Consider the following 19,249-nt stretch of genomic DNA (forward strand, 5'->3'; position numbering starts at 1 on the left):
ATATTTGTGTATTCGAAATATCCAACTTTTGTGGAACATATAAATTCTTGTCCAACATCTTCCTATCACATGCAACAATATACGGATCGGGCCGCAGACATGCATAAGGAGAATATGAAAAAGAAACGCCGCGATTTGGAGCAGGCCAGTTTAGATGCCGCTTCAGATCTGCTCGATACAGATAGCAATGCAACATTCGCAATGGTACTTACCTCTCAATTAACTAACGATTTTACTTATATTAAATAGCTTACGATGTGAAAGAGTCAAGAAAGTTTGCTTAGAGGAGCTCGAAGTAGAGATAAGTGGGATATATTTACTTGGATTTCTGATATATGCAGGAGTATTTCTATTTCTAGCCATTCAACATACAAGTTCAAGAAAGTGGAAAAGATTTGACCTTGGGGTTTTGAAATTTTATTACAACACTGCACTACATACATGATCAGTATTCGAGCTGTTTGACACTATATAAAACAATAATAAAATACAACTTTTAGTAGTGTATGTTTTAGCTATTTTTCTTGTTAGGGCAATGAATATTTAAATAATTAAATACGTTAGGTAATAATTTCACAGAATCTGTAAGGTTTTTAGAACCCATTGCCAAGTTTTATCCACATCAAACCATTTAACTTAAAACCAAATCCACTTTATGAGCTTTCTTAACAATCAAATGAAAAACAAAACCAAAACTCAAATTGGCTATTTGCAAAATGTTTATGATAAAACTATTAAAACAACTATTTCCTTTTTATATTTGCCTCTTTTTATTAAAAACCACACGCGCACACACACAAACTCACACAAACACAACACAAATATACGCAAAATTTAACAACTTTTTTCAAACGTGCTCATACGCAACAAACACACAACCGCACACACACACATATATACATGGAACCCAACTCAATCTCCAACTTAACCTCAAAAATGATAAAAAAAAACACAAAAATAAAACAAAAAACATCATCAAACATCGCTGCGTGGCATTCAATCAACCCAACCAACTGAACCGGAATTTGATGAAAAATTGCAACGAAATTAAATGAAATTACGCACATGCCACACCCACTCGCCATTCGCCCTTTGCCATTTGCCATTTGCCATTCGCCATTTGCCACTGCATTTCGTACTCGCAACACCATCCAATCACCCAACGCCCTCAACGTTCCTCTCATTGCATCAACTACAATCAAAATTCCATGTCAAACGGCATCGCAATATTCGCGCGGGGGTGGCCTGCAGAAGCCCCTGGTGCGTCATCCGGGCGATCCGTTGGCTTTGGAGAAGCTGCGCCAGTGCGAGGTCCATATGCAGCCGCCGAAGCGTCCCAGCTGCTGTAAGACTTGGCTATCCAAGTTTCCCACAAGGTAACTGCTCAACTGTCATACGCAACTGTATTACTTAGTTGAAGTTCGTTAAACAAAATTTTGTAGTAGTTGATGGATTTCCTTTTTGATGTTGTGAATATGTATCTACAACTTGCTCACTCTGTCTCTCTTTCTCTCTCTCTCTCGTTCTATATACTATAAATTTTATATATATATTGACTTTTATGCCACTAATTAACAGTAATTGAATTGAGTCCTGAAATTGAGTCTTGTACTTTACATTAAAGACAAACCCGATTCGAGTTCTGCTTTGCTGCTTGCCATCATCATTTGTTTTGCTCGCTGTCTTTTGTTTCAATGTTTGCTGCCAAATGATTTGCCATCTGGCTTTCAAAGAGTCCAGAGTCAAGTAAAATGTGACAATATAATTTGCTTAACGTTCTGCGCCAATTACACTGTGCAACAAGTTTTTGAAGTCGAGCCAACTTCAATGTACGTTTTTTAATTATTTTTTTATTTGATTTGTAACCGAAACAAGTAAGAGTCAACTTCAAAGCTGCTTCTGAAAATCTTAAAGTATTGATGCGTTTAACTGAAATTTGTAAAACTTTGTCAAAAACTCAAAGGTATCGATACCCATTAATTGCTGTGAGTTTGATTAATTTTCTTTTTACTTTCCCAAATATTGGATGAATTTGAAAAAAAGGCGGGTATCTTCCAGTTGAGAGCACTCTTACTTGTTTGTCTTAGTGTTTTTCCATATTGTGCAACATTTAATCAGATTTCTAAAGAGTTCTGTACTGAAAAGTTCGTTTAACAAACCGAAAACTTGTTAAGCAGTGTAATTTGCTACAGTTTAAACTTAAAAAGTTTTGTTGTGTGCTTTGCTTTCTATTGATTTGTTTGTTTTAAAGGACAACATGTGTTGTAGAACGAAAATTTTCATGCCCTAGTACCAATCCACATCCCAAAAGTCCCCTTGCCTTGCTAGTTGACCATACGCTTATGTTCTTTCTATTAGATCTTATTTCCTTAACGAACACTCTTATGATTTTTGCGCACGTAGCTGAAACTGAGTTTTTGATTTTCTTTCTTCAAATATTTAAAACAAACAAATTATTTTGCTATGAAAATAAAACAGAAAAATTTTAAAAGGCCACGCAAAAAATGAAAAATGAACAAATTAAAACCAAACCAAAACAAAGAACAATCACAAATCAAAAAGCCAATCTCTAGATGATCAATTAATGTGTTTCGTACTTGTTGAATATTTATCCAAGACAATGTTCTAGATCGAAGAGAATCGATGTTATCTCGCGCATCACATTCCCGCTGGTCTTTGCGCTATTCAACCTGGTCTACTGGAGCACATATCTCTTCAGGGAGGAGGAGGATGAGTAAATGCCGTTTAACTTATATTTACTTTACCTATATTTAGAGAGAAATGCTGGCAACACAATACCGACAATTGTACTAACCTATTAATCTCTCTTTTTTAATTTCTACTTTCATTTACCAATTTACGTTCCAAATTCTTTTGCGTATGGCTTTCGTTCGGCTTGGTTTTTTGCAAATGAACAATATAACTATATCCATATGATTTTTGATTCGATTCATTTTAAAACGAAACCAAACATAACAAAAAAAAGGACCTTCTAAAGCGCGTCCGCGTCTCTGACTACCAAAGGCTATGTAGAATCCAACATGAAATTTACAGTACGGCATATATATATACATACCCATATGTATGTGTATATATTCGTATATATATTATATATATGCTTTGCTTGATCAAATGGGGCGAGACAAGGCTTCAAAGCATTTCCACTATAAGAAATTCGATAAACGACAAAAGATATTTACTAACTATAAGTTAAATTGATCAAGTACGACTGCATAGTAGATAAAAGAAATTAAAGAAATTGAAGTTGAACGAAAAGAAATCAAAGCTGTATTTTAAAGAGAAAACATAAGTGAACAGAGAGATTTGTTGGCGAATTGAAAAACGCTTTCAGCTCTCTTTGTTTCAGTTTGTTTTTAACGCTCAAAATTGTTAAAAAAAAGACAAAAACAAAAAGTTAAAGGTATACAAATTTTTAAATAACTCATTTATAGGCTTAAATCCATATACGTTTTGTTCATAATTCAATTAGTTTAGTTCCAAACAAATTACAATTAATTTGTACTTAAAATGCGCTAAGTTAGTTGTAAAACAAAGCAAAAATCAGAAGAAGAAGGAGAAAATGAAGTCGCACAACGTTTGTAAATATTGTCATATTGTCAATAAGTTTTAAGCCAACTAGTTTATACAATTCGAATTCTAAATAGCAAATATAATGCGAAAAAACGAACAAAAAGCGTGTAGATAAATTTAAGTTTAGACATAAATAAGCAACAAAACAAAAACAACAACAACAAAAACAACTAAAAACAAATCCTAGGCAAATTCAATTATTATGTTCACAATCGAATTAAAAAAAGAAAGAATAACAAATAAAACTCAATACAAGACATGATACTATGTTTTGTTTACTCACACACACACACACATGCACACACACGCACACACACGCACGCACAGCACACAAAGCTAAGTGAGTTTTCTATTCATTGATAACCTGGCAGCACGTATTACAAATATTTTTGCCATGCCAACTCATTTGTGTCCTATGTAAACTCAGTTTCGTTTAGGTCTGGTGCGACTGAAATTTGATGAGAGCTGCTTGTCTTTGCTTGCTGCTTGAGCTACATATATCGGAACATAACATATAGCTGCCATAGTTCTATAGTTAGACCACAAATAAAATAACAATAATAACTCATATGTTCATATATGAAGTATACAACTGCCAGGGTATTCAGACTTCGGAGAGCTCCGAAGTTTAAGTTCTCTCTGATTTATAACAACATTCAGTTGGTGCAAGCAGCATTGTTTAAATGCGACTGGTGGGTATTGCAAGTTTTTATTCCTATTGCTATGCATCAACTAATAGAACAATTAAAAATATATATATATACAACAACAACTATATACTTATATATCGCGTTTTCCTTTTGCTTGTTTACCACTTCAATCAATTCAATTCGATTGTTTACGTAGCTACAACTTATTATAGATACATTCATAGAGTTAATTGTGTTCTTTTTTGATACAAATATATTTTACTTAGTATAAATTAGATTAAAGTTTGAATTCGATTATTTATTTGGAGACAAGCGAAACTAATATTGAAATTAAGTACGAATTGCAGCTTGTGTTTCCATTAGTTAGTTATTTTCTTTAAGTAGATTAATAATTAATTAATTAAATTTAAACAAAAGAAAACAACAATAACCATAAAACCAGTTAACAGACAATACAAATATCTTATTACGTAGCGCAAAAACGAATTTTTTATTACAAATCCAAAAAAAACCAGAAAAAAACAAGAAACATTTACAAACTCAATTTAATAAATAGATACCTTAGATCACATTTTGATTGAAGGCTTGGCATTTTATTCCGAAAACAAAATTGCTTTATCGTTTTTATTAAGTGCCTTCTGTATGAGGAGTGAGTCCTGCAGTTAACAAAAAGCTGGCCGCCTTCCCAGTTGGAACCAATTAATGATATACGCAGCTCGATATCCCCCTAAAAATAACTTAATAAAAACTAAGCACAAACACCAAAAACTTACGATCCTAAGATCATAACTGAATTCTACATAGCAACGACAAAAAAACCAAACCAAAATCTCTGACTAAAAAGCAACTAATATTTTGTAGTTCTCTAATATTTTTATTCAGCTTGTTTTTATTTTTTATTTTTCAACTTTTTTCTAATATTTTCTAATGCTATGCTTTCATAATATTTTCGCCTTTTGTTACTATAAACTATAAACTAAACAAACTATTTATAATAAAGGTAAGCCGTAAAAATAAAACAAACAAACAAATCAAAAATCAATGATAAACACGCACGCACATATATAGTATAAATATATATATATATATATATATATATATATATATATATATATATATATATTATACATACAATTTATAATTATAATTGTCACTAAGAAAACCTCAAAAGGAAATGAAATAAATGTTGTAAAATTCGTGCCAAGCAAGAAACAAATGAAAATTTCACCAACAAAAATTAACTAAAGTAAACTAGCTAATAAATATACAAGAAAATGAAGAAAACAAAGAAGCAAGAAAATATGGACAGTTAAAGTAAAATCTAGTTGTATATGAAGCTATAGCTATTGAACATACAGGGTTTTAAATGTGAGCAAATAAGTAGTCGATGGTTCGGGCAAACAGTTAGAGGCCAACGGAAAAAATGTGTTTGGATTGCTGTTTCAAATGTGTTTTGATTGATGTTGATGTTGACGTCGATATAGCACTGGTTCACAAAGAGATAACTGAAAAGAGTTAAAAACAAAATGATAGCAACGTAGTTTTTAGCACATCTGTCTAGCAATCGGAATGCGTTTCTCAGCTATTCCAGCTCGTGTCTGTAGTATTTTAGTACTATGTTAGATCAAAGTGTTTCGGCCGACCCGAAACTTGGCGTAGGTTGTGTGCTGCCTTCAGTTGCCGTTCATCAATTTGGTCAATTATCATTTAGCAGAGAAACCGAGGAGAAAAGAGTTTTCTTTACCATGCGGCAGTCCAGTATTTCGGTGTAAATAGTTTAAATATATATGCATATACATGCAAATAATATGGAAATGTCATATGGTTAGGTTTAACAATTGCACAAATTCTAGATGAGATCCAAAAGTAAAAAGACTTACAAGTTTCGAAGTGACATCAAAAATTAAACGACATTTAGCACATAAGTTAACATATGTGTAGTTAAGCTAAGTCACAAGCAAACGCAGTGTTGCATAACGCATGCAAATAGACTAGTCATAAATGGAAATAATAAAAAACCACACATTACTAATATTAACTAATTACTACTAAAACAAGGCCAAAGCCCATTTGCATTCGACACAAACACCCACACATAGGCAGACAAACAATCGATTCTCTTCACGTCACTTTCCAACACTATTTCACTCTTTACTCTAAAGAAATTAAACTCGCACAAATTGAAAATAAATGAAAAATCTAAATAAATTTTAAATCATAACACATATCTTCAAGCATTAAAAAAACGGCGGCCCTTTAGCCAAGCCCAATTCTAACAATCAAAAAAACAAAACAAAACAAAAAAAGAAAAAGAGAAACTCCAATTATCATTTCTAAGAAAAACAAACAGATATATTGAAAGATGTAAATACGAATCACTTACAAATCGTAAACCTGCAACATCCTTACTTTATAGAGCTAAGTGGACACACGCACACAAACACACACACACACACATGCAGACATAATTAACAATTAGCAAACAGAGAGACATCACCAAAATACATTCTAAAAGTTAAGATCAAGCGTTCAAAATAAAAGTTTAAAAAAGCATTTTCTGTAGTGCAACCCGTGAAAGTAAATTGAAAAAGGAAAAATATACCAAAATCAAACGACAACTAACACCAAAAACCGAAAACGAAACCAAAACCAAGGCAAACAAGAAGAGATAATTACATATTAATGCATAAGTAAAATATTAGTGAAATAATTATACAAAATAGTTGAAATAATTGTTGTATTGCCATCAACCCGAAGAAGGAAAAACAAAAAACATAAAACTAAAATCAGATGTGTAAAACCCCAGAATAATACAAATGTTTGTGAAATGTTTATAAATGAAAACAAAAAAATAAAAAAAAAAAACAAAAAAGAAAAGAAAAACACAAAATGGCATGTTTAAATAAAAACCCAAATTTAAAATGTAACAAGCCCTCTTTTATTTTTCCAAAATAACAGCACTTGCTTGGTCTCGGCAGCTTCAATATTAATATCGACATTCCTCTTAATTTATAAACTAATTTTATTTTTTTTGGTTTTTATTTTATTTTAGAGTCGTCTTAGGCTTTGTTTAAGCCAAATGGAATTGAAATATTGTATAGAGAATCAGCTTATGGGTGAATCACAGTCCACTATTTTCGTTTGCAAATTTAAAAGCTTTAAATTTGTAGTCGTCTTTATGTGGATATTTATTAGTGCCGAAAAAATTATAATGTATTTTTGCTCGATAACTTAACATTAAAGTTTATGTAATTTTGTTTGAAATCTAACATTTTCGACTGCTTGCTGCAACTACAGTGAAAGGGAAAGGAGCTAACAGCATAACAACTGCTTCCATTAAATATCAAAGCAGTGATAAAGAGATAGAGGTATTAAGCAAGCAGTCGTAGAACTTTTATATTAACTGGACACTGCTTGTGATAAGCAGTTTCTTTGTTGTGCTATAGCAATTAGCAGTTGTCAGCAGCCGAAAGTGTCTTAGATCAGGTAAAAAATATATATTTCAAAAAGTTCTTTTAACCAATTATAAAAAAAAATAAAAAATTTCACTAAAAATCATGATCCGACAAACATCGGCATGCGATTTGAAAGAAGCAAATAATTCACTTGAGGGGTATACAAATAGGTATACAATACACACTTTAAGCGCTAAATTGTCGTCCAATTTTCAGCACGATCTTAACGATAATCATAAAAGTGATCGCGTGACATCTAAATCTATTGCATGTCCAGCTGTTTACAGTTATCATACAAAGCGGGAATCTTTTGACCTTTAAATAGGGCCAAGCTGTGAGGCAGCCGCATCAGTTGCATCAGAATGTTGGATCTTAACGCTAACCCAACGACCAGTTACAATGCCGAACTCAAGATTTGGTCGGGAGCCCGGGAGCAGAGCTACTACAACGATGACCTGACCATTGGTCAAATCATATTCCGGCAGCTGCAAAGCGATCCGCATCGCATATTTCAGATCTCACACGGCGAGAATACACGTCTCACCCGCTCCCAAATGCTGCGCAATGCAGCTAAGGTGAGTATGTATCTGAGGGCTCAAGGCTATCTCGAGGAAACAGATATTGTGGGCTTGTTGGCTAGGAACAGCACACACTTAGCTGCTCTCGCCTATGGGTGTCTCTTCAATGGCACACCCTTCCATGCCATCAATCCCAGCCTGGAGGCGCACACTATACGCCATCTCTTTGACATAACCAAGCCGCGACTCATCTGCTGCGATGCGCCGGACTATGAGAAGCTGCGCACTATCGCCTCAGCACTGGGTATTCCAATTTTAATCATACATGGACGCATAGCGGGCGTCATGAACATTCAGGAACTGCTGGAAGCGTCTATCTCCGACGATTATAAGCCCCCCCAGTTTGAACGTGGCATCGATCGCATCATGGCCATACTCTGCTCCTCGGGCACAACTGGCACACCCAAAGCGGTCACCATATCGAATAGCCGCCAGATATTCGAGAGTCATAGGTACTTAACTATCTCTTAATATCTATCTAGCTAATCTCTGAACTATAATTCCTTCAGTTATCTGAATAGCAACGACATACAATACGCGCCCAGCACCCTGGACTGGCTTACAGGTTTGATAACCCTAGTTACGGCGGGGGTTTACGGCACAGTACGGCTCATATCGCAGAAGGCTTTCTGTGCCGAGCAGTTCCTATCCATGTGCGAGAAGGAGAGCATCAGTTGGGCCGTGGTGGCCGCCTCGCATATTGCTATGTTGGCCAATAGTCCGGCTACCGATGTGCGACAGCTGCGCAGTCTGCGGCACTTGCTCTTCGCTGGGGGCCACACGCTGGTCGCAACGCTGAACAAGATGCAGAGCTATCTGCGAGGCGAGGGCATCCTGCGCAACGCCTATGGCATGACAGAGCTGGGCACCTGCGTCTCCTGTAACTACACAACGCACACGAAGCCCAAGTCAGTGGGACGCCTCCTGGGCAACATACGAATGCGCGTGGTGAACGAGTCGACTGTGTCGGTGGGTCCAAATGAGCTGGGCGAGCTCTATTGCCATAATGGGCAGCACTGGAGCGGGTACTATGGCAACTCATTGGCCACAGCAGAGATGCAAGACAAGGAGGGCTGGTTTCACACCGGAGACTTGGGCTACTTTGATCAGGATAACTACCTACATATCGTAGAACGTAAAAAGGATATGCTCAAGTATCTGGGCATGATGTACTATCCGCATGAGATCGAGGAGGTCATCGCCCAAATGCCGCAAGTCGCTGAAGTTTGCGTCTTTGGCATTTGGAACGAGACCGAAGGCGATGCAGCTGCTGCCTCGGTGGTACCCAAGCCAGACGCTCAGATCAACGCCGCTCAAGTGGTGAACTTTGTGGGTCAGCGCATTGGCGTCAAATATAAACAGTTGAACGGTGGTGCACAAATTGTCCCACAACTGGCAAAGAGTGCCAATGGCAAGGTTAATCGCCAGGCTGTAAAGGCTGCCTACCTGGAAACAGCTCAGAGGACAGAGCTAACTGATTAGGAAAATGAGTCTAGAGACCTAAGCCTTTATTTCGAATTTATTCACTGTTCAATTAAACTTATTCTAGGGTCAGCCAGATAATTAGTTGTAAAACTATATAAAAAGTGAGTGCTCAACTGAGATCATAATACTTATTTACATATTTACAATATACTTTGGCGTTATCCAAATGTTAGTTACTGAACTTGAAGTGTACCCAGTTTAGATAAGAATTTCCAAAAGAGCTACAAGTCATGTATCTGGATATGTTTGTATACGAGAGAAAGCAAGTAACAACTTTGCAGTCGGGCATAACCGACTGCATAATACCCGGTATTGTTAAAATATCAACATTATTTGGATTTACCATGCGCCATATAATGTAAAGGTCTTATCAGTAGAAAAGGTGAACTAATTATAAAATATATTTACGGCGTTTATATAGGAAATAGTTACTTTGTTTATGTGTGAAAATATATACTTGCAATTGGAATTATTACAAAAATATTAAGATCTTATGCACTGAGAGTATATAAGGGAGTAAAAGCTAAGCATTTCTACGCATAGTTTATCGGACTGTACAAAACCAATAAACTCCATTGACGTCAAGAACGAGTATATCCGCAATGATACTTCTGCAAGATTGGCCTATATCATTGCAGCAAAAATGTAGTCCATATCATTGCACCAAAATTTCCATGATTAGCCAACTTATCTCAGAGTGAGCGTTGACAAAAGTGTAACGATAATAATCATTGCCAAAGCAGCATGATGTAAGCAATTACAAAATAAGAATTGATAACGCTTGACTTCAAAATACTTTTACTTTTGATCATATGACAAGCACGAACTAATCTTTAAATTTACACAACAAATATAAATATATGTAATATGGAAAAAGTAATATTCTTTAAGCTAATTATTAAGCAATGCAAAGCTAATTGTATTAATAATGATTAATACTCCAACAGCATTTGTGCAATTCATGGTAATGTGAACTTCCTAATTAGCAGAGCGAGTGTTTATATATACATATATATATATACGTATACAATTTGTCATATATAATCCAATGCAACTTGATTCGCTCTCGTGTCCATATTTATTGTAATAAACTCGTTGCAATTGCCGTGACTTGCAGATTCGAGAACATGATTAAGAGCGCTGAGCGCCGAGATAAGCTGATCGTGCCTACTTTTTCTATATATACATTTGTTGCTTTGTATTGATGTTTCCTCAGTGATATGTACATTTGAATGGGTTACTGTAAGAGATTGGCTCTCAAGTAAGGTCATACTTTGATGGATGCTTAAGCGACAAGAAATGAAAATCTAATAATCACCTATTAATCATTAAATAAGTTCAATATTGATCATCCCTCGCCAGAGTCAAGCACAGACACAATCCCAATTGTCGTCAACTCATGATTAGCTCAACAATTCACAGTTTCAAACAGCACTTGAATAAATTTGTATTCACACATACAAACACATCACAAATTTCCGCCTTGCCCTTGTAACAAGTGTATTCCAGTAATAATAAAACGGGCTACTACTACTATCTACGAATCGTAATCACGCTATTTGCGAGTATAAAAACCCAGCTGCACTCAATTTCAACCCATCAATCTTTGGCCTCAGCTAGTTGTAATCAGAATGCCTTACAAGCCAGAAAACACCTACGATGCGGATCGGAAAATTTGGAGTGGACAGGATGAACGTGATTACTTTGCTCCCGATTTGTCAATAGGAGAGATCATTTTCCATGAGATGCGACGTCATCCAAAGCTCATAGCTCAAGTAGGTAACCCAGGACCTAGCTAAAAGAAGACATACTAATCACACTGTCGACTAGATATCTGATACTGAAAAAACAGTGTTAACGCGGGAGGAGCTCCACTTGAACTCGATGCGTGTGGCCAGTTATTTGAGATCCTTGGGATTACTACAATCGGATATTGTCGGAATCATAGCACGAAATACCACACATATTTTTGCGGTTACCTACGGCTGCTTTTTCAACGGAATTCCTTTCCACGCACTCAACATACTATACGAGCAGGCGACTATTGAACAGCTCTTCAGTATAACAAAGCCAAGCATTATCTTTTGCGATGGCGATGAATACGATAAGGTGAAAGCAGCTACAAAAAACTTGAACGTGAAGATCGTTACAATGCGTAACCATCCGATGGAATCTATTAGTATTGACGAGGTTTTGGCTACCCCTGTGGAAGAGAATTTTATGCCTGCTCGGCTGGAGCAGGGGAATCTTCAAACCCTCGCCATTCTTTGCTCTTCGGGAACTACGGGTATTCCCAAAGCAGTGACCATCACGAACAGTCGCAAGATCCTTAACCCAACCTCGTAAGTAAAGTCAGCTTTACAGTAATTATATAAATGCTATAGCTCAAGCCATCTTAGATATCTGACCACGGCGGACGTTCAGTACACGCATAGTACTTTGGACTGGGTGACAGGTCTAATAACAACGGTTACTTCTGCTGTCTACAGCACAAAGCGCATTATAGCTGATAATCCTTTCGATCCAGCACGCTTATTGCGAATCATTGCGGAACACAAGGTCACCTGGCTGATGCAGGCACCTTCCCACTTGGCTATGACAGCCAACTGTCCGGAATTTGAGAACGCAGATTTGCTAAGCATACGAAGTTACTTCTATGGAGGCGGTCGCTGCTCCTTAGAGGCGCAACAAAAAATAAGGAGTCGATTACGCCATGATTGTATGAACCTGGCCTACGGCTTTACCGAAGTCGGAAGTGCGGTATCTAAAAACTATCACTTTGATGAGAAGCCCAATTCGGTTGGCCGTCTGATGAATGGCTTCAAGGTGAAGATACTCGATGATCACGGAAAGCCCTTGGGACCAAACGAAGTGGGCGAAATATGCGTATACTCTGGTCAATATTGGGCCGGCTACTATGGCAACCCGAAGGAGTCGCACACAGTACGGGACTCAGCCCTATGGTTTCATAGCGGGGATCTGGGCTACATGGATGACGATGGCTTCCTCTACATAGTGGAGCGGAAAAAGGAAATGCTCAAGTACCAGAACATCATGTATTATCCACACGAAATAGAAGATATCATTTCTAAGATGCCAGAAGTGGCAGAGGTCTGTGTCTTCGGCATCTGGAATGAATTCAATGGTGACGAGGCCGCTGCAGCTGTGGTTAAAAAGATCGGATCCAACATACACGCACAGGATGTGATCGACTATGCGAAACAACACTCCACTGCCAAGTACAAGCATTTGCATGGAGGAGCTATCATTGTGGACGAGCTGAAGCGAACTGTCAATGGCAAGACCAACCGCCAGGCGACAAAGGCCTACTTTCTGGAGGTTAAAGATAGAAATTAAAGGGCTGAGATTTATTTTTAAGCAGATTAGCACAAGTTATGTTCAAGCACACTCCCACAACACTGAGCAATCAAATAAATATTTAGTTGAATTACTTTTTAATCACTATTTAAATTAATTTAAAGCAACAATTTCTAGCATTGTTGATAGAGATATTAGAATAAAATCGATTTGAAAGTCCACAGCCACAGCCAGAAGCAGAAGTTGTCAAGTCTAATTGGCTCAATAATGAAGGTTTAGATATGATATCTGAGTAAATACGAGCGCCTCATATATAATATTTATCCACATGCATATCATATCATTCAGCTAAGCACATCTTTATGCATTTAAAAGCAAACAAGATAAAGCCTTTGTTATCTATGATATCACAGCACGCAGACTTTATAAAACGCAGCGAGTTTCCTTTTCGTTTCATCAGTGACTAAAATTAGCTCCTTGTAGTCGGAATGCCTTTCAAACCAGAGACCACGTATAATGCGGAACTTAAAGTCTGGAGTTCAGTAGTTGAACGCGATTATTTTGCACCCGATCTATCAATCGGAGAGATTATTTTTCATGAGATGCGACGCCATCCAAAACTCATAGCTCAATTAAGTAATTAGTTACTTACCAATAAAACATATTCTGAGCAGCTATAATTGCCGAGCAGATCTCGGACTCGGAGAGCACAGTGTTGACCCGGGAGGAACTCCATTTGAACTCGATGCGTGTGGCCAGCTATATGAGATCGTTGGGATTATTGCAATCGGATATTGTGGGAATCACTGCAAGAAATACCACACATATCTCTGCCGTGATCTACGGATGCTTTTTCAATGGTATTCCCTTTCACTCACTTAATATGGCCTTTGAGGAAGCGACGATTGAAAAGCTCTTCAATATAACAAAGCCACGACTCGTATTTTGCGATGGAGATGAATACGAAAAAGTGAAAGCAGCTACGAAAAACCTAAATGCTAAGATCGTTACAATGCGCAACCACCCGATTGGCTCAATTAGGATTGATGAAGTCTTGGCTACCCCGATAGAAGAGAACTTTGAACCGTTGCGCCTTGAGCAGGGAAATGATCAAACCCTTGCCATTCTCTGCTCTTCCGGAACTACGAATATTCCCAAGGCTGTAACTATCCCGAACAGTCGAATGATCCTTTTCGCAACTTTGTAAGTAAAACGATATCATACAGTAATCAGTTATTGAAGTATAATAATCCATAGACATCTGACCACTGCGGACGTTCAGTATGCGCATAGTACGTTGGACTGGTTTTCGGGTTTTCTGACAACTGTTTCTTCTGGTGTCTACAGTACCAAGCGCATTATAAGTGATAATCCATTCGATCCTGCCAGTTTCTTGCGAATAGTTGAGGAACACAAAGTGACGTGGGTGCTGCTTTCACCTCTTCACTTGGCCTTGACAGCAAACTGTCCAGAATTTGAGAAAGCCAACCTGCTGAGCATACGAACCTTTCTTTATGGAGGTGCTCGGTGTTCCTTGGAAGCCCAACACAAAATAAGAAATCGATTGCAACACGATTGCATGAGCCTTATGTATGGCCTGACAGAGCTGGGTATGATATCAATGAATTTGAATTTTGATCAGAAACCCAATTCATGTGGCCGCCCAGCCAATGGTAGCAAGATAAAGATAATGGCTGAAAACGGAGATCTTTTGGGACCGAACGAAATTGGAGAGATATGCGTCAATAATGGTCGGCATTGGGCCGGTTACTACGGAAATCCGGAGGAAACACAAAATGTGCTTGATTCGGAGCAGTGGTTCTACACTGGTGACTTGGGCTACCTGGATGACGATTGTTTTCTCTATGTAGTAGATCGGAAAAAGGAAATGCTGAAGTACCAGAGTTATAAATATTTTCCGAATGAAATCGAAGAGGTAATCGCCCAAATGCCCGATGTGGTTGATGTGTGCGTCTTTGGCGTGTGGGATCCCATGGGTAGCGACAAGGCTACCGCAGCTGTGGTTAAAAAGTACGGATCACAACTACAAGCTCAGGATATTGTAGACCACGTTCAGAAGAACATAAAAATAATGAACAAACATCTGCATGGAGGTGCTATCATAGTGGATCAATTAAAGCATAGCCCAAACGGCAAAGTTAATCGCAAGGCCACAAAAGAATATTGTCTTAAGCTATTGGAATCAAATGGATATGTGGAATCAAATTGACGTGACTGAACACAATTAATATGTTTTGTAGCTATATTGCTTAATCTAATAAGCTGCGAACGATCTGTCGAAGCTTATCTTTCTTACCAATCTTCCTTAGCAATAAATTTGTCGTCCAATAGGACGGAACACACAAAACTTTGATTATTGAGTTACCGTCGACATCCTTCTTGTTAGGGGGCCATAACGAAAATTCCCTGTAATTCCACAGGCCAAAACCAAAAATAAAGAATAATTAATATTAATATTCTTTGATTTTTTCGGTTTGCCGCCTAAAAATGGCCTCAAGATTGCATATAGTCAGTATCATGGTGGATATTAAATAAATGTAACTGCTTGCATATGCTTTTGTTCACTGCTTGTTTGAACTGCTTGTGAACACTGCCGATTATGTGAGCTGTTTGTTGCGTATATGCGCTGCTTGCGTACACTGCTTAGCTAGGGTCCACAAAATGCATTGTTTGATTAAATTTGATTAAATTATGGAACATAACTTTTGCAGAAATAATCATAAATTTATTATATATGAACAAAATTTAAATACCAGCTATTGGCGGCTTGTAGAGTCCAATCCAAATGAGTATTCATATCATGAAATGAACGGCCCTTGTTATCAGTTGGACAGCTTTTTAGGCTTATCGCCAACATTGGTTATATCTGAAGCTTTTCGTTGTTTTTGGGTGGGTTGTCTGATAAGTGACGTTTGTTAACCATTTGATAGGATAACGGTTAGCTGATAAGCAACTGCCAACCTGGTCTAGTCAAAGACAAGTCCAGGTGTTTGTCGGTAGTTGCTGAACGACTTGCGCGACGCTTGGACTCTGCGCTCCACGCATCCCCAGTAAATACACGTCTCTTATCAGTTATCTAGAGAATAACATGGAGGGCGGCCCCAGTACACAGTTTGATAAATATACAAAAGTTTGGAGTGGACCAAGGCCGGCGCATTTCTTTGACGTCGATTGCTCCATTGGCAAAATATTGTTTGCCTTCATGCGCAACCATCCGGCAAGCCTTTGCCAGGTGAGCTTTAAGACTGATCAGTTCTCCCAAGTAGAGGAATTATTGGTGTTTTTTAACAGATCTGCGATACGGAGGGCACAGCTCTGACAAATGGCGAAGCCATCAGCTTTGCCATACGCATCGCCCAGCAGCTGAAGGCGATGAATCTGCGACAAGACGATGTAGTTGGCATTGCCGCCACCAACACCACATATCTGATGCCTGTGGTGCTCGGCTGTCTGCTCAACGGCACGCCCTTTCATGCCGTCAGCCCCTGGCACGACGAGCCCACCTTCAAGCATTTGTTCTGCATCACCCGACCACGGATCATCTTCTGTGATGGTTCTGTCTATGACAGACTGAGCGCCATAGCCAAAATGTTAAAGGCGCCCGTTTATACGCTCAAGGATCATCGGATACAGCTTCCACGCATTGAGGATCTACTTGAGCCAACAAAACAGGAGATCCACTATATGTAAGTAAAGAAAATCTTTAGTTTAGTTCAAAGTTTATACAGGATTAAAAAATTCGGAAAGGGCTGCAATTTAAATGCTCTTTAAAATTGAGCATTTGTGCTGTGACTATAATGAATCTGTATATATATATATAGCATAATTAAACCTCTCTTCCATGGTTTTAGACCGGAACCTCTGATGCTGGGCGGCGATCAGACAGTAGCTATACTGTGCACCTCTGGCACGACAGGCTTGCCGAAAGCGGTTTGCATATCCAACTCCGCTTGCCTGTTCGACTTTGGGTAGGATAAAGAGAACAATACTAGATGAGACGCAGCATATTAATTGACTTATAATTTGATTCGTCCATAGCTTTGTCACCGGCCAAGATGTGCTGTTGTCCTTCAGCACCATCGACTGGGCACCGGGGTTGTTCAACATGCTCTTCAGCTGCTGCCACGGCTCAACACGCGTCATCACCGACCATGCCTATACGCCGGAGTATATGCTGCAGCTGATCGAAAAGTATAAGGTGACGTTGCTGACTGTGGCACCGCAGCAGGTCGCCTCGCTGATCAAGGCTCCCACGCTCAGCCAGCAGAGATTGGCCAGCGTTCGCTTCATCAGCATTGGGGGCGGCAACTGCTATGTGGCCAATCTGTTGAAGCTTCAAGACTATCTGCTCAATGGTCAAATTTCTTATGGCTACGCATTAACCGAATGCGGAGGTGTTGCAGCAAACATGGGCGTGGCCAAGCCCTCATCTGTGGGCAGGATAGTGCCGGGAGTTAAAGTAAAAATCCTGGATGATGCCGGCCGCAGCTTAGGCCACGGCGAAACGGGCGAGATCTTGGTGCATAATGGCAAAGTTTGGAATGGCTATTATGGCAATCCAAACGAGTCGAAGCACATGCAGGACTACCAAGGCTGGTTTCATACCGGCGACATGGGCTACTTTGACAACGAGAATTTCTTGCATATCGTGGAACGTAAGCGCGACATGTTGCGCTTCCATGGAGCCCAATACTGCCCCTACGAACTGGAGCAGGTAATTGCGGAGCTGCCCGATGTGATTGAGGCGTGTGTGTTTGGCCTCTGGAACGAGGTCGACGGCGACCCAGCTGCAGCAGCCGTTGTCAAAATACCTGGCAGTCGCCTTAGCGAAATGGATATTGTGGAATACGTGGCTAAGCGTTTGGTGGTCGATCACAAGCAGCTCCACTGTGGGGTCTTCTTTCTCAACGAACTGCCAAAGACGGGCAGCGGCAAGGTACTCCGCCAACAGGCCCGAGATCAGGCACTGGGCAAACATTGGACCGACTATCGCAATGGACATTAATTATTATTGTGTATAAATTGTTCGTTGTGGCTTTAGGTCTTAGAATTTAGGCATTTTATTTATTAAATGACTCATACATTCCAGTATTCAATCACTATAGTTGTTGTTGGCTGGGCTAACTGCTGAAAAAGAAATGAAAGCCGAAACGAAGGCAAGCCGAAGACGAAATGCCCTTAAACTACACTCGGGGCTAATTTGCTCTGTTTTCAACAGACAGACAGAGAGAGAGCAGCCAGTATATCGAGTTGCTGAATACATATAGTAGAGCATATATACTCAAAGTTCCATGGATTACCATATACTAGAGTAAATTGTTGAATCGTTTTTATAGACGGTCGCAAGTATTCCACTTTTATTGCGGGCTTTGTATTTATTTTTTTGCCATTATCACGTGCTTATCTATAAATGATTAGCGAACAATCGCGATATGCTGCCACCTAAATATTAACCAGGCCAAAATGTGAAATGAGGAACTAACTTTAATATACAACCAGTCGGAATCGACAATAGTCTGCCGTTTCGAACTGTTCCCTAGATATCAGTCGTAAGGGTTGAAAGCATTCTATTTATTGCTGTGAGAATATATAAAAAGTCTGTATACTATATAGACCCAATAAACTAGTGCTAATAGGCCCAATTTGAAGGTGCTTATAGGTGCTATATAAATAATTTTGAATTAAATGAGAAAATTTAATTACGATTTCAATTAAACTGTACTATTATTGTAAACTATTACAAATGAATTTTATTATTATTATAGGATCTGCATTAACTAAACGTCAAGGCATTTCTAGTAATGATCAGCTTCGCAGACCTTTCTGATCAGTTCTCTAACTTTGAATATTCTCATTGAACTTCCAACTGTAGATAATTAATAATATTCGAGAATAAATATAGTACAGTCACTGCTAAAATGACTACATAAATTCTTAAATACTAAGCCGAATTTCTGCAGGGATCAGTCAAATCTCAGCCTAGAGCTAATCGAGAAGTTTTTCTAGTATAATTACTCTGCGTTGTTGTTAGTTACATCTCTCGTCACCTTTGTTCAAATTAAGTTGATCAGCCAAGTGATATTAACGTTGGTCTAGCCAATCACCAATCTGTCAACCCTCGGCATGACATCTCAATTCATAGCTCCATAGA

At 38.4% G+C, this 19,249-nt stretch overlaps 5 protein-coding genes across 25 annotated transcripts in view; all 5 read left to right on the forward strand.

Annotated features, from left to right (window-relative positions):
- The window catches only part of LOC111604988 (glutamate-gated chloride channel), a 46,885-nt gene extending 38,867 nt beyond the window's left edge, over nt 1–8,018 (forward strand). For 5 of the 20 annotated variants that reach the window (XM_023323287.2, XM_023323288.2, XM_023323290.2 and 2 more), the window contains 4 exons: nt 98–204; nt 1,252–1,376; nt 2,618–2,734; nt 7,294–7,372. In XM_023323287.2, coding sequence (XP_023179055.1) covers nt 98–204; nt 1,252–1,376; nt 2,618–2,734; nt 7,294–7,315 — 371 coding nt within the window. In that variant the 3' untranslated portion in view covers nt 7,316–7,372. Of the gene's footprint in view, nt 1–97; nt 205–249; nt 270–1,251; nt 1,377–2,617; nt 3,745–7,293 lie in introns of those variants that run through there. The other 15 variants (XM_023323301.2, XM_023323292.2, XM_023323299.2 and 12 more) reach the window with 9 other exon arrangements.
- Nucleotides 8,019–8,038: 20 nt separating this feature from the next.
- On the forward strand, nt 8,039–10,354 carry LOC111604987 (luciferin 4-monooxygenase). Of its 2 annotated transcripts, none has more exons than XM_023323283.2 (2): nt 8,039–8,726; nt 8,784–10,354. In XM_023323283.2, the coding sequence occupies exons 1-2, from the start codon at nt 8,059–8,061 to the stop codon at nt 9,754–9,756; spliced, it is 1,641 nt and encodes a 546-aa protein (XP_023179051.2). In that variant the 5' UTR covers nt 8,039–8,058; the 3' UTR covers nt 9,757–10,354. The 2 variants fall into 2 exon arrangements, with proteins under 2 accessions (XP_023179051.2, XP_023179053.2); XM_023323285.2 differs by having other exon boundaries at nt 8,796–10,354.
- Nucleotides 10,355–11,346: 992 nt separating this feature from the next.
- Nucleotides 11,347–13,218, forward strand: LOC111604977 (4-coumarate--CoA ligase 1-like). The gene is made up of 3 exons (XM_023323262.2): nt 11,347–11,534; nt 11,590–12,101; nt 12,159–13,218. The coding sequence occupies exons 1-3, from the start codon at nt 11,391–11,393 to the stop codon at nt 13,114–13,116; spliced, it is 1,614 nt and encodes a 537-aa protein (XP_023179030.2). The 5' UTR covers nt 11,347–11,390; the 3' UTR covers nt 13,117–13,218.
- Nucleotides 13,219–13,565: 347 nt separating this feature from the next.
- LOC111605001 (4-coumarate--CoA ligase 1-like) lies at nt 13,566–15,312 on the forward strand. Its single transcript, XM_030222759.1, has 3 exons — nt 13,566–13,614; nt 13,752–14,280; nt 14,335–15,312. Exons 1-3 carry the CDS (start codon nt 13,566–13,568, stop codon nt 15,305–15,307), a joined length of 1,551 nt encoding a protein of 516 aa, XP_030078619.1. The 3' UTR covers nt 15,308–15,312.
- Nucleotides 15,313–16,107: 795 nt separating this feature from the next.
- Nucleotides 16,108–18,165, forward strand: LOC111604985 (4-coumarate--CoA ligase 3). Its single transcript, XM_023323281.2, has 4 exons — nt 16,108–16,330; nt 16,390–16,784; nt 16,950–17,066; nt 17,137–18,165. Exons 1-4 carry the CDS (start codon nt 16,187–16,189, stop codon nt 18,101–18,103), a joined length of 1,623 nt encoding a protein of 540 aa, XP_023179049.1. The 5' UTR covers nt 16,108–16,186; the 3' UTR covers nt 18,104–18,165.
- The last annotated feature ends 1,084 nt before the right edge of the window (nt 18,166–19,249 follow it).

This window comes from Drosophila hydei, unplaced genomic scaffold (genome assembly GCF_003285905.1).
Source record: "Drosophila hydei strain 15085-1641.00,03,60 unplaced genomic scaffold, DhydRS2 tig00000063-arrow-pilon, whole genome shotgun sequence".
Lineage (NCBI taxonomy): Eukaryota > Metazoa > Arthropoda > Insecta > Diptera > Drosophilidae > Drosophila > Drosophila hydei.

Coding starts and splice junctions, on each gene's coding strand:
- LOC111604977 (XM_023323262.2), top strand. CDS start 11,391: ATGCCTTACAAGCCAGAAAACACCTACGATGCGGATCGGAAAATTTGG. Junction 11,535..11,589: donor ATCCAAAGCTCATAGCTCAA/GTAGGTAACCCA, acceptor ACTGTCGACTAG/ATATCTGATACTGAAAAAAC. Junction 12,102..12,158: donor AAGATCCTTAACCCAACCTC/GTAAGTAAAGTC, acceptor AAGCCATCTTAG/ATATCTGACCACGGCGGACG.
- LOC111604987 (XM_023323283.2), top strand. CDS start 8,059: ATGTTGGATCTTAACGCTAACCCAACGACCAGTTACAATGCCGAACTC. Junction 8,727..8,783: donor CAGATATTCGAGAGTCATAG/GTACTTAACTAT, acceptor TAATTCCTTCAG/TTATCTGAATAGCAACGACA.
- LOC111605001 (XM_030222759.1), top strand. CDS start 13,566: ATGCCTTTCAAACCAGAGACCACGTATAATGCGGAACTTAAAGTCTGG. Junction 13,615..13,751: donor TGCGGAACTTAAAGTCTGGA/GTTCAGTAGTTG, acceptor TATTCTGAGCAG/CTATAATTGCCGAGCAGATC. Junction 14,281..14,334: donor ATGATCCTTTTCGCAACTTT/GTAAGTAAAACG, acceptor AATAATCCATAG/ACATCTGACCACTGCGGACG.
- LOC111604985 (XM_023323281.2), top strand. CDS start 16,187: ATGGAGGGCGGCCCCAGTACACAGTTTGATAAATATACAAAAGTTTGG. Junction 16,331..16,389: donor ATCCGGCAAGCCTTTGCCAG/GTGAGCTTTAAG, acceptor GTTTTTTAACAG/ATCTGCGATACGGAGGGCAC. Junction 16,785..16,949: donor AAACAGGAGATCCACTATAT/GTAAGTAAAGAA, acceptor CCATGGTTTTAG/ACCGGAACCTCTGATGCTGG.